Source organism: Eucyclogobius newberryi, unplaced genomic scaffold (genome assembly GCF_026437365.1).
Source record: "Eucyclogobius newberryi isolate DKJ021-1_F unplaced genomic scaffold, fEucNew1.0.hap1 SCAF_1, whole genome shotgun sequence".
Taxonomy (NCBI): Eukaryota; Metazoa; Chordata; class Actinopteri; order Gobiiformes; family Gobiidae; genus Eucyclogobius; species Eucyclogobius newberryi.
The window spans coordinates 53,011,603-53,026,613 of NW_027315723.1; the positions used below are offsets into that span (position 1 = coordinate 53,011,603).

Below are 15,011 nucleotides of genomic sequence, written 5' to 3' on the forward strand. Positions count from 1 at the left end.
TGCTACACAATCACACCTGCTACACAATCACACTGCCACACACCTGCTACACAATCACACTGCTACACACCAGCTACACAATCACACTGCTAAACACCTGCTACACAATCACACTGCTACACACCTGCTACACAATCACACTGCTACACACCTGCTACACAATCACACTGCCACACACCTGCTACACAATCACACCTGCTACACAATCACACTGCTACACACCTGCTACACAATCACACTGCCACACACCTGCTACACAATCACACCTGCTACACAATCACACTGCTACACAATCACACCTGCTACACAATCACACTGCTACACAATCACACCTGCTACACAATCACACTGCCACACACCTGCTACACAATCACACCTGCTACACAATCACACTGCTACACACCTGCTACAAAATCACACTGCCACACACCTGCTACACAATCACACCTGCTACACAATCACACTGCTACACAATCACACCTGCTACACAATCACACTGCTACACAATCACACCTGCTACACAATCACACTGCTACACACCTGCTACACAATCACACTGCTACACAATCACACTGCTACACAATCACACTGCTACACACACTGCTACACAATCACACTGCTACACAATCACACCTGCTACACAATCACACTGCTACACACCTGCTACACAATCACACTGCTACACAATCACACTGCTACACAATCACACTGCTACACAATCACACCTGCTACACAATCACACTGCTACACACCTGCTACACAATCACACTGCTACACAATCACACTGCTACACACCTGCTACACAATCACACCTGCTACACAATCACACTGCTACACACCTGCTACACAATCACACTGCTACACAATCACACTGCTACACACCTGCTACAAAATCACACTGCTACACAATCACACTGCTACACACACTGCTACACAATCACACTGCTACACAATCACACCTGCTACACAATCACACTGCTACACACCTGCTACACAATCACACTGCTACACAATCACACTGCTACACAATCACACCTGCTAGACAATCACACTGTTACACACCTGCTACACAATCACACTGCTACACAATCACACTGCTACACAATCACACTGCTACACACACTGCTACACAATCACACCTGCTACACAATCACACTGCTACACACCTGCTACACAATCACACTGCTACACAATCACACTGCTACACAATCACACTGCTACACAATCACACTGTGCACAGTGCAACATTAAACTCTATTGCCACACTGCGGTTACGTTACTATGACACGACTTGCACTGCCTCAACATCCTGGGCCTGGGGGCCATGTGACCCCGCCCTCTCTGCTTTGACTAGACCCAATTTTCCATTCACTTCCTTTTTCTGCTTTTTGGATTTTCCACTACACTACTTTGCAATCCTCCTGTTAGGGGCTTAAGAGCGGCGGGCAAAGAGGGAGGAAAGAGAAAAGCGTGACATGCGTTGCTCTCTGTCCCGACAAGCTCGGGCCGGGGGTCTTATCTGCACCCGCCCCCCCAACACTTATCCCACCGAACAAGCGCCAAGAGCTGATCTCGACAATCTAGAGTTATAACAGACAAACCAGGTTTTGTTTTTTTATTTGGGGGAAAAGTTAGGCTTAAAATGAAAAATAAATCTTACATGAAGTATTCAAAGTCTAAGGTGCTAATCCAGGTCCTAAAGAGGAAGTCGTGCTACGAACTAATAAAGATATATATTTACACCAGAGGTGGGAGACTTGACTGGAGTCACATGACTTGAGACTTCCTTCTTCTTCTTTGGTGTTTTATGGCGGTTGTATCATAGTGTAACATTACCGCCTCCGACTGTACCTCTCACACTTCAGACTTTATTCTTTAGACTTTAATATTTCTAGAACTATAATGCTGTAAATGCATTTGTTTCCATGAACCTCGTGCTCTGCAGACTCTTCAGGAGGGGGCCCCGCACCGTGAGACATGTGTATGTGAGGCCCCTGCACCGTGAAACATATGTATGTGAGGCCCCTGCACCGTGAGACATGTGTATGTGAGGCCCCTGCACCGTGAGACATGTGTATGTGAGGCCCCTGCACCGTGAGGCCCCTGCACCGTGAGGCCCCTGCACCGTGAGGCCCCTCCACTGTGAGGCCCCTGCACCGTGAGGCCCCTGCACTGTGAGGCCCCTGCACCATGAGGTCATATTAACGTTGTTCTGGTTATTTTAAGCTCACGGGAAAAAGACGTAGTGTAAAAACTGTAGTGTAACTTTGGACATGAAGACCTGCACTGTGAGGCCCCTGCACTGTGAGGCCCCTGCACTGTGAGGCCCCTGCACTGTGAGGCCCCTGCACCGTGAGGCCCCTGCACTGTGAGGCCCCTGCACCGTGAGGCCCCAGTGCAGGGGGCTCAGCAGTGGGATCGTGACTTCTGGAGATTTGAATCTGCTGAAAACTGGACAAAAGTATTGACCCTGATGTCCAGCAGTGCTGACCCTGCAGCAGCTCTGGTCTTTACACACTTTCATATTCATTTGGAGCTTTTGTAACAGATTTGATGGAAACGTTTGAGTCACTCAGACTCTGGCTCTGTGTTCCAGTCCAGCCACACATCGTCCAGCTGAAGAACGTGACCGCGGTGGAGGGCAGCGCCGCCATGATCTCCTGCCTGGCCGAGGGAGAGCCACTGCCCGAGGTGTCCTGGAGGAGGGCCAGCGACGGACAGACCTTCATGGACGGGCTCAGGGTAAGGACACTTCCACTGCAGCACAAGCGAGGTCAGAGGGACAGAGGGGCAGAGGGACAGACAGTCAGAGGGACAGAGGGACAGAGGGACAGAGGGACAGAGGGGCAGACAGTCAGAGGGACAGAGGGAGAGAGGGTCAGAGGGACAGTGTCAGAGGGACAGAGGGAGAGAGGGACAGAGGGGCAGAGGGACAGAGGGACAGACGGTCAGAGGGACAGAGGGGCAGAGGGGCAGACAGTCAGAGGGACAGAGGGACAGAGGGAGAGAGGGTCAGAGGGACAGTGTCAGAGGGACAGAGGGAGAGAGGGAGAGGGTCAGAGGGACAGACGGTCAGAGGGACAGTGTCAGAGGGACAGAGGGAGAGAGGGACAGTGTCAGAGGGACAGAGGGTCAGAGGGACAGAGTGTCAGAGGGACAGAGGGAAAGAGGGACAGAGGGACAGAGGGGCAGACAGTCAGAGGGACAGAGGGAGAGAGGGTCAGAGGGACAGTGTCAGAGGGACAGAGGGAGAGAGGGACAGAGGGGCAGAGGGACAGAGGGACAGACGGTCAGAGGGACAGAGGGGCAGAGGGGCAGACAGTCAGAGGGACAGAGGGACAGAGGGAGAGAGGGTCAGAGGGACAGTGTCAGAGGGACAGAGGGAGAGAGGGAGAGGGTCAGAGGGACAGACGGTCAGAGGGACAGTGTCAGAGGGACAGAGGGAGAGAGGGACAGTGTCAGAGGGACAGAGGGTCAGAGGGACAGAGTGTCAGAGGGACAGAGGGAAAGAGGGACAGAGGGTCAGAGGGACAGAGGGTCAGTGTCAGAGGGACAGAGGGTGAGTGTCAGAGGGACAGAGGGAGAGAGGGACAGTGTCAGAGGGACAGAGGGTCAGAGTGTTAGAGGGACAGAGGGTCAGAGGGACAGAGTGTCAGAGGGACAGAGTGTCAGAGGGACAGAGTGTCAGAGGGACAGAGGGACAGAGGGACAGAGTGTCAGAGGGACAGAGTGTCAGAGGGACAGAGGGACAGAGGGACAGAGTGTCAGAGGGACAGAGTGTCAGAGGGACAGAGGGACAGAGGGTCAGAGGGACAGAGGAAAAGAGGGACAGAGGGTCAGAGGGACAGACGAGCTTGGGAAACACCGGCTCATGTGGTTCACATCCTGCTCTAAACTGTTCATAATGAGTTAAAGGAGACGTGTCCTAGTATTTAAAAGTAGTTTTAATAATAGTTTTTAAAGGTCAGGTTTGGAAGTACCAAAAATACATAAATACGAGTACTTATTTGGAGTAACTGTATTAGGGTTCAGAATATGTTGTGGCTCCGAGAAGTACTATCTGAGTTCTGCCCTCCTCGGCTCAAGTGGTGAGAACGATCCTTCGTTCATTTTGTCAAATGTCAGTGAAATGTGACACGAGGCGTTTTCCATTAAACTGCTGAACGTGACCTAAGATGCATTCTCCCGCACACTTGAGCCCCCAAAGATGCATTCTCCCGCACACGTGCCCCCTAAGATGCATTCTCCCGCACACTTGAGCCCCCTAAGATGCATTCTCCCGCACACTTGAGCCCCCAAAGATGCATTCTCCCGCACACTTGAGCCCCCTAAGATGCATTCTCCCGCTCACGTGCCCCCTAAGATGCATTCTCCCACACACTTGAGCCCCCTAAGATGCATTCTCCCACACACTTGAGCCCCCTAAGATGCATTCTCCCGCACACGTGCCCCCTAAGATGCATTCTCCCTCACACTTGAGCCCCCTAAGATGCATTCTCCCGCACACTTGAGCCCCCAAAGATGCATTCTCCCGCACACTTGAGCCCCCTAAGATGCATTCTCCCGCTCACGTGCCCCCTAAGATGCATTCTCCCGCACACTTGAGCCCCCAAAGATGCATTCTCCCGCACACTTGAGCCCCCTAAGATGCATTCTCCCACACACTTGAGCCCCCTAAGATGCATTCTCCCTCACACGTGCCCCCTAAGATGCATTCTCCCTCACACTTGAGCCCCCAAAGATGCATTCTCCCACACACTTGAGCCCCCTAAGATGCATTCTCCCGCTCACGTGCCCCCTAAGATGCATTCTCCCACACACTTGAGCCCCCTAAGATGCATTCTCCCGCACACGTGCCCCCTAAGATGCATTCTCCCACACACTTGAGCCCCCTAAGATACATTCTCCCGCTCACGTGCCCCCAAAGATGCATTCTCCCGCACACGTGCCCTCTAAGATGCATTCTCCCGCACACGTGCCCCCTAAGATGCATTCTCCCGCTCACGTGCCCCCTAAGATGCATTCTCCCACACACTTGAGCCCCCTAAGATGCATTCTCCCACACACTTGAGCCCCCTAAGATGCATTCTCCCGCACACGTGCCCCCTAAGATGCATTCTCCCACACACTTGAGCCCCCTAAGATGCATTCTCCCGCACACTTGAGCCCCCAAAGATGCATTCTCCCACACACTTGAGCCCCCTAAGATGCATTCTCCCGCTCACGTGCCCCCTAAGATGCATTCTCCCACACACTTGAGCCCCCTAAGATGCATTCTCCCACACACTTGAGCCCCCTAAGATGCATTCTCCCACACTTGAGCCCCCTAAGATGCATTCTCCCACACACGTGCCCCCTAAGATGCATTCTCCCACACACGTGCCCCCTAAGATGCATTCTCCCACACACTTGAGCCCCCTAAGATGCATTCTCCCACACACTTGAGCCCCCTAAGATGCATTCTCCCACATTTGAGCCCCCTAAGATGCATTCTTCCGCACACGTGCCCCCTAAGATGCATTCTCCCACACACGTGCCCCCTAAAATGCATTCTCCCTCACACATGCCCCCTAAGATGCATTCTCCCACACACGTGCCCCCTAAGATGCATTCTCCCGCACACTTGAGCCACCTAAAATGCATTCTCCCACACACGTGCCCCCTAAGATGCATTCTCCCGCACACTTGAGTCCCCTAAGATGCATTCTCCCACAAACGTGCCCCCTAAGATGCATTCTCCCGCACACGTGCCCCCTAAGATGCATTCTCCCACACACGTGCCCCCTAAGATGCATTCTCCCACACACTTGAGCCCCCTAAGATGCATTCTCCCGCACACTTGAGCCCCCAAAGATGCATTCTCCCGCACACTTAAGCCCCCTAAGATGCATTCTCCCGCTCACGTGCCCCCTAAGATGCATTCTCCCACACACTTGAGCCCCCTAAGATGCATTCTCCCGCACACGTGCCCCCTAAGATGCATTCTCCCTCACACGTGCCCCCTAAGATGCATTCTCCCTCACACTTGAGCCCCCAAAGATGCATTCTCCCACACACTTGAGCCCCCTAAGATGCATTCTCCCGCTCACGTGCCCCCTAAGATGCATTCTCCCACACACTTGAGCCCCCTAAGATGCATTATCCCGCACACGTGCCCCCTAAGATGCATTCTCCCACACACTTGAGCCCCCTAAGATACATTCTCCCGCTCACGTGCCCCCAAAGATGCATTCTCCCGCACACGTGCCCTCTAAGATGCATTCTCCTGCACACGTGCCCCCTAAGATGCATTCTCCCACACACGTGCCCCCTAAGATGCATTCTCCCACACACTTGAGCCCCCTAAGATGCAATCTCCCCCTCACGTGCCCCCTAAGATGCATTCTCCCACACACTTGAGCCCCCTAAGATGCATTCTCCCGCACACGTGCTCCCTAAGATGCATTCTCCCGCACACTTGAGCCCCCTAAGATGCATTCTCCCGCTCACGTGCCCCCTAAGATGCATTCTCCCGCACACGTGCCCCCTAAGATGCATTCTCCCACACACTTGAGCCCCCTAAGATGCATTCTCCCACACTTGAGCCCCCTAAGATGCATTCTCCCGCTCACGTGCCCCCTAAGATGCATTCTCCCGCACACGTGCCCCCTAAGATGCATTCTCCCACACACTTGAGCCCCCTAAGATGCATTCTCCCACACTTGAGCCCCCTAAGATGCATTCTCCCACACACGTGCCCCCTAAGATGCATTTTCCCACATTTGAGCCCCCTAAGATGCATTCTCCCGCACACGTGGGCCCCCTAAGATGCATTCTCCCACACACGTGCCCCCTAAAATGCATTCTCCCTCACACATGCCCCCTAAGATGCATTCTCCCACACACGTGCCCCTTAAGATGCATTCTCCCGCACACTTGAGCCACCTAAAATGCATTCTCCCACAAACGTGCCCCCTTAGATGCATTCTCCCGCACACGTGCCCCCTAAGATGCATTCTCCCACACACTTGAGCCCCCTAAGATGCATTCTCCCACACACGTGCCCCCTAAGATGCATTCTCCCGCACACATGCCCCCTAAGATGCATTCTCCCGCACACTTGAGCCCCCTAAGATGCATTCTCCCACACACATGCCCCCTAAGATGCATTCTCCCGCACACATGCCCCCTAAGGTGCAATCTCCCACACACGTGCCCCCTAAGATGCATTCTCCCACACACTTGAGCCCCCTAAGATGCATTCTCCCACACACTTGAGCCCCCTAAGATGCATTCTCCCACACACTTGAGCCCCCTAAGATGCATTCTCCCGCACACTTGAGCCCCCTAAGATGCATTCTCCCACACACTTGAGCCCCCTAAGATGCATTTTCCCACACAATTGAGCCCCCTAAGATGCATTCTCCCGCACACTTGAGCCCCCTAAGATGCATTCTCCCGCACACTTGAGCCCCCTAAGATGCATTCTCCCACACACGTGCCCCCTAAGATGCATTCTCCCACACACGTGCCCCCTAAGATGCATTCTCCCACATTGAGCCCCCTAAGATGCATTCTCCCACACACGTGCCCCCTAAAATGCATTCTCCCGCACACTTGAGCCCCCTAAGATGCATTCTCCCACACACTTGAGCCCCCTAAGATGCATTCTCCCGCACACGTGCCCCCTAAGATGCATTCTCCCTCACACGTGCCCCCTAAGATGCATTCTCCCTCACACTTGAGCCCCCAAAGATGCATTCTCCCACACACTTGAGCCCCCTAAGATGCATTCTCCCGCTCACGTGCCCCCTAAGATGCATTCTCCCACACACTTGAGCCCCCTAAGATGCATTCTCCCACACACTTGAGCCCCCTAAGATGCATTCTCCCACACTTGAGCCCCCTAAGATGCATTCTCCCACACACGTGCCCCCTAAGATGCATTCTCCCACATTTGAGCCCCCTAAGATGCATTCTCCTGCACACGTGCCCCCTAAGATGCATTCTCCCACACACGTGCCCCCTAAAATGCATTCTCCCTCACACATGCCCCCTAAGATGCATTCTCCCACACACGTGCCCCCTAAGATGCATTCTCCCGCACACTTGAGCCACCTAAAATGCATTCTCCCACACACGTGCCCCCTAAGATGCATTCTCCCGCACACTTGAGCCCCCTAAGATGCATTCTCCCACAAACGTGCCCCCTAAGATGCATTCTCCCGCACACGTGCCCCCTAAGATGCATTCTCCCGCACACGTGCCCCCTAAGATGCATTCTCCCACACACTTGAGCCCCCTAAGATGCATTCTCCCGCACACTTGAGCCCCCAAAGATGCATTCTCCCGCACACTTAAGCCCCCTAAGATGCATTCTCCCGCTCACGTGCCCCCTAAGATGCATTCTCCCACACACTTGAGCCCCCTAAGATGCATTCTCCCGCACACGTGCCCCCTAAGATGCATTCTCCCTCACACGTGCCCCCTAAGATGCATTCTCCCTCACACTTGAGCCCCCAAAGATACATTCTCCCACACACTTGAGCCCCCTAAGATGCATTCTCCCGCACACGTGCCCCCTAAGATGCATTCTCCCACACACTTGAGCCCCCTAAGATACATTCTCCCGCTCACGTGCCCCCAAAGATGCATTCTCCCGCACACGTGCCCTCTAAGATGCATTCTCCCGCACACGTGCCCCCTAAGATACATTCTCCCACACACGTGCCCCCTAAGATGCATTCTCCCACACACTTGAGCCCCCTAAGATGCATTCTCCCGCTCACGTGCCCCCTAAGATGCATTCTCCCACACACTTGAGCCCCCTAAGATGCATTCTCCCGCACACGTGCCCCCTAAGATGCATTCTCCCGCACACTTGAGCCCCCTAAGATGCATTCTCCCGCTCACGTGCCCCCTAAGATGCATTCTCCCGCACACGTGCCCCCTAAGTTGCATTCTCCCACACACTTGAGCCCCCTAAGATGCATTCTCCCACACTTGAGCCCCCTAAGATGCATTCTCCCACACACGTGCCCCCTAAGATGCATTCTCCCACATTTGAGCCCCCTAAGATGCATTCTCCCGCACACGTGGGCCCCCTAAGATGCATTCTCCCACACACGTGCCCCCTAAAATGCATTCTCCCTCACACATGCCCCCTAAGATGCATTCTCCCACACACGTGCCCCTTAAGATGCATTCTCCCGCACACTTGAGCCACCTAAAATGCATTCTCCCACAAACGTGCCCCCTAAGATGCATTCTCCCGCACACGTGCCCCCTAAGATGCATTCTCCCGCACACGTGCCCCCTAAGATGCATTCTCCCACACACTTGAGCCCCCTAAGATGCATTCTCCCACACACGTGCCCCCTAAGATGCATTCTCCCGCACACATGCCCCCTAAGATGCATTCTCCCGCACACTTGAGCCCCCTAAGATGCATTCTCCCACACACATGCCCCCTAAGATGCATTCTCCCACACACGTGCCCCCTAAGATGCATTCTCCCACACACTTGAGCCCCCTAAGATGCATTCTCCCACACACTTGAGCCCCCTAAGATGCATTCTCCCACACACTTGAGCCCCCTAAGATGCATTCTCCCGCACACTTGAGCCCCCTAAGATGCATTCTCCCACACACTTGAGCCCCCTAAGATGCATTCTCCCACACACTTGAGCCCCCTAAGATGCATTTTCCCACACAATTGAGCCCCCTAAGATGCATTCTCCCGCACACTTGAGCCCCCTAAGATGCATTCTCCCACACACTTGAGCCCCCTAAGATGCATTCTCCCGCACACTTGAGCCCCCTAAGATGCATTCTCCCACACACGTGCCCCCTAAGATGCATTCTCCCGCACACTTGAGCCCCCTAAGATGCATTCTCCCACACACGTGCCCCCTAAAATGCATTCTCCCGCACACTTGAGCCCCCTAAGATGCATTCTCCCACACACTTGAGCCCCCTAAGATGCATTCTCCCGCACACTTGAGCCCCCTAAGATGCATTCTCCCACACACGTGCCCCCTAAGATGCATTCTCCCGCACACTTGAGCCCCCTAAGATGCATTCTCCCACACACGTGCCCCCTAAAATGCATTCTCCCGCACACTTGAGCCCCCTAAGATGCATTCTCCCACACACGTGCCCCCTAAGATGCATTCTCCCACATTGAGCGCTCCTGGAATGCTGTTTGCCTCCATGTCTGTGACTAATAAAAGAACGCCGGCACATTAGTGGATAATGACTTTTGTACGTCCTCATAAAATGAAAGCTGACGTAATAATTGCCATCTGCCATACGTTGTAATTAGACGCATTTATTGGCGCTCATATCGCTGCGCGCTCATATCGGCGAGAGCCGCTCAATGGCAAAACATGTGCATTTCCTGTGCGGTTTGACGAATGACTGAGGAGCGTATGTGGCCGTGACACAAACAGACACGACCTTCACCTCCGCTCGGGTGTTCTCCCTTTAGCATGAGCGTCAAAAGAGTCTTGAGACGTTCTTCTCCAGCTGCACCTGCCTCTGTCCGTCAGGAAGTCACTGGTCTTGAACCTGGAGTGGAAAGTGTTAAGTTCCTTGGCCAGTGTTTGTCATCTGCAGTGTGGGGGGCTCTGGGCTTGTAGTTGCACCATCATGGAATTTTCAGGGTTTTTTTTTGGTTTACAACCTTTGAAAGGCTCTATATGATTTGCCTTCAAATGTCAGCAAATGCTTTATTTATATTTCTGTTTTAGTTGAAGGTGCTTTACGTAACTTTTCTGGTGGAAGGTCTGCCACCTGCTTTCGTTTCCTTTAATGTTCCAAAGTATGACATTAAACTTAATTTGCCTTTATTGAATCTCTTTTCTTTTACAAACACATATGTTTGATGCCAGTGGCTTCCATGCAGCAGGTGGAAGACAAAGTGCACCTTTAACTTTCTTATCGCATTCCTCTATATTTTATCATTTAACAAAATATATTAAAAGTCTTTGTTTTCACTCTTCACTTTAATAATAATGTTATAAATAATCACGTTTTCTACTTCCCAAATCTAGCACGATCCTGACTTATTTGCATAAAAACCTCAAAGATGGCGGCCGTGAGTGGAGTAAAGGTCAGTGGAGGAGACAAATGTGAGCATTGGCTGGCGTCGCAGGCCTTGATAAATCAGGGCTGAAAATGAGAGTAGAGTGCCTCTATTTTCACAGCAAATGCAATTACGGTGATGGTGTAGCGACGCGGTAAAAAATAAAAAGGCACAGAAAACATAAGCAAAGACAAACAGAGCACGGCGCCACCGCCGGGATGATGGATGGAGCCAGTCATTTGGGTTTGAAGGCGGGGTCCTCATCGCTCAATTTGTGCTTCCAATCTGCATAGCCACTTCTGCTCACTGTACAGTGGCTTTGTGGGTAGCGAGCGCCGCAACGGAGATATAATTTAAATATGACAAGATCCAGGTACTTTTGAGTGCGACTGGTGGTTGTTCCAGAGCAGAAGTGATGGAGAACTTCCTGTCTGGATGTGCCTTGCATTAAAGCTGCCGTGCAGTACTGAAGGTAAAGGAAGTCACCATCGACTTCTTAGGGCATAAAGCATTCAGCACCTTCTTTTACTATTAGGATTTATTTGTCATTTTTCAAAAACAGAGAACTGCAAAAACAAACGAGACAAGACCAGAGGGAAACAAATGCTAGAATTGGAAATAAAGGTTTAAGGAAGTGAGGCATCCCAAGAAAAGACATTTAAGGCACAAGAAATCAAAGTCCCATTTGTTCCAATGTCAAATCTGTCCATTTTCAAGTTGAGTCCATAAGTGATTTTTCCATTTTATGAATGTCAGTTTTGGTGTAATCAGTGTTTTTTTAGTGATGGCCTTTTTTCCTGCCGCTAAAATTGCGCTCCAAGGAAATCGTTTATGTGATTCAGGCCCAAATACATCATTCTAAACTGGAGTGGGTTTGTTTAGGTGTGAAAACTGTTCAATTCAGCCCTATATAACGGGACAGTCCAAGAAAACATGGTGATCCTGGTGCCACAGTTGCTCCAACATTCAGCCCCCCCGACATTCAGCCCCCCCCCAACATTCAGCCCCCCCAACATTCAGCCCCCCCAACATTCAGCCCCCTCCAACATTCAGCCCCCCCAACATTCAGCCCCCCTAACATTCAGCCCCCCTAACATTCAGCCCCCCCAACATTCAGCCCCCCTAACATTCAGCCCCCTCCAACATTCAGCCCCCCCAACATTCAGCCCCCCTAACAATCAGCCCCCCTAACATTCAGCCCCCCCAACATTCAGCCCCCCTAACATTCAGCCCCCCCAACATTCAGCCCCCTCCAACATTCAGCCCCCCCAACATTCAGCCCCCCTAACATTCAGCCCCCCTAACATTCACCCCCCCAACATTCAGCCCCCCTAACATTCAGCCCCCCTAACATTCAGCCCCCCCAACATTCAGCCCCCCCAACATTCAGCCCCCTCCAACATTCAGCCCCCCCAACATTCAGCCCCCTCCAACATTCAGCCCCCCCAACATTCAGCCCCCCCAACATTCAGCCCCCCCCAACATTCAGCCCCCTCCAACATTCAGCCCCCCCAACATTCAGCCCCCTCCAACATTCAGCCCCCCCGACATTCAGCCCCCCCGACATTCAGCCCCTCCAACAGTCAGCCCCCCCAACATTCAGCCCCCCTAACATTCAGCCCCCCCAACATTCAGCCCCTCCAACATTCAGCCCCCCCAACATTCAGCCCCCCCGACATTCAGCCCCCCTAACATTCAGCCCCCCCAACATTCAGCCCCCCTAACATTCAGCCCCCCCAACATTCAGCCCCTCCAACATTCAGCCCCCCCAACATTCAGCCCCTCCAACAGTCAGCCCCCCCAACATTCAGCCCCCCCAACATTCAGCCCCTCCAACATTCAGCCCCCCCGACATTCAGCCCCCCCAACATTCAGCCCCCCCAACATTCAGCCCCTCCAACATTCAGCCCCCCCGACATTCAGCCCCCCCGACATTCAGCCCCCCCAACATTCAGCCCCCCCAACATTCAGCCCCTCCAACATTCAGCCCCCCCGACATTCAGCCCCCCCGACATTCAGCCCCCCCAACATTCAGCCCCCCCAACATTCAGCCCCTCTGCATCTAATTATATATAATATGAAGCACTTTTATCAGCCGTGAATCAGGAGCATGCACTGTTAGCTTGTTAGCCTGTTAGCTTGTTAGCCTGTTAGCCTGCCAGTTGTTGTTAGCCGTGGTGTGACTCCACTCTGGCTCTGAAAGTTGTGAAAAGCACTTATAAACTCATGACATGGAAACGTTAGGATGCGAGGATCGTGTTTCAAAAGTGAGGAAAACGTTTGGATCCTGCAAACAGTTTAGAATGAACTGTTGTTACTGTTTAAGGCAGTGAAAATCAGGTTCAGTGCGTTAACCTGAAAGTGTCTCCAACAATGTGAGACCAAAGCCGCAGTCAAGGATTCTGAGCTTTTCTATTCATTTTCATTTTCACTCCATGAATTCCTGAAGCTTTTACCCACACATTCCAGGTCCGTCCTCCTCACACACGTCTGGTCCTCCTCACACACGTCTGGTCCTCCTCACACATGTCTGGTCCTCCTCACACACGTCTGGTCCTCCTCACACACGTCTGGTCCTCCTCACACACGTCTGGTCCTCCTCACATGTCTGGTCCTCCTCACACACGTCTGGTCCTTCTCACACACGTCTGGTCCTCCTCACATGTCTGGTCCTCCTCACACACGTCTGGTCCTTCTCACACACGTCTGGTCCTCCTCACATGTCTGGTCCTCCTCACACACGTCTGGTCCTCCTCACACATGTCTGGTCCTCCTCACACACGTCTGGTCCTCCTCACACACGTCTGGTCCTCCTCACATGTCTGGTCCTCCTCACACATGTCTGGTCCTCCTCACACACGTCTGGTCCTCCTCACACACGTCTGGTCCTCCTCACATGTCTGGTCCTCCTCACACATGTCTGGTCCTCCTCACACACGTCTGGTCCTTCTCACACACGTCTGGTCCTCCTCACACATGTCTGGTCCTCCTCACACACGTCTGGTCCTCCTCACACACGTCTGGTCCTTCTCACACACGTCTGGTCCTCCTCACATGTCTGGTCCTCCTCACACATGTCTGGTCCTCCTCACACATGTCTGGTCCTCCTCACACACGTCTGGTCCTCCTCACACACGTCTGGTCCTCCTCACATGTCTGGTCCTCCTCACACACGTCTGGTCCTCCTCACACACGTCTGGTCCTCCTCACACACGTCTGGTCCTCCTCACACATGTCTGGTCCTCCTCACACACGTCTGGTCCTCCTCACAAACATCTGGTCCTCCTCACACACGTCTGGTCCTCCTCACACACGTCTGGTCCTCCTCACACATGTCTGGTCCTCCTCACACACGTCTGGTCCTCCTCACACACGTCTGGTCCTCCTCACATGTCTGGTCCTCCTCACATGTCTGGTCCTCCTCACACACGTCTGGTCCTCCTCACACACGTCTGGTCCTCCTCACACACGTCTGGTCCTCCTCACACATGTCTGGTCCTCCTCACACACGTCTGGTCCTCCTCACACACGTCTGGTCCTTCTCACACATGTCTGGTCCTCCTCACACACGTCTGGTCCTCCTCACACACGTCTGGTCCTCCTCACACACGTCTGGTCCTCCTCACACATGTCTGGTCCTTCTCACACATGTCTGGTCCTCCTCACACACGTCTGGTCCTTCTCACACATGTCTGGTCCTCCTCACACACGTCTGGTCCTCCTCACACATGTCTGGTCCTTCTCACACACGTCTGGTCCTTCTCACACACGTCTGGTCCTCCTCACACGTCTGGTCCTTCTCACACACGTCTGGTCCTTCTCACACACGTCTGGTCCTCCTCACATGTCTGGTCCTCCTCACACACGTCTGGTCCTTCTCACACACGTCTGGTCCTCCTCACATGTCTGGTCCTCCTCACACACGTCTGGTCCTTCTCACACATGT

General features: G+C 53.0%; 1 protein-coding gene across 3 annotated transcripts in view; it reads left to right on the plus strand.

The window, feature by feature from the left end:
* The window catches only part of LOC140362610 (neural cell adhesion molecule 2-like), a 535,654-nt gene that overhangs the window by 416,277 nt on the left and 104,366 nt on the right, over positions 1-15,011 (plus strand). For all 3 annotated transcript variants that reach the window (XM_072448723.1, XM_072448705.1, XM_072448713.1), the window contains exon 8: positions 2,597-2,742. In XM_072448723.1, the coding sequence (XP_072304824.1) occupies positions 2,597-2,742 (146 nt within the window). The remainder of the gene's footprint in view (positions 1-2,596; positions 2,743-15,011) is intronic.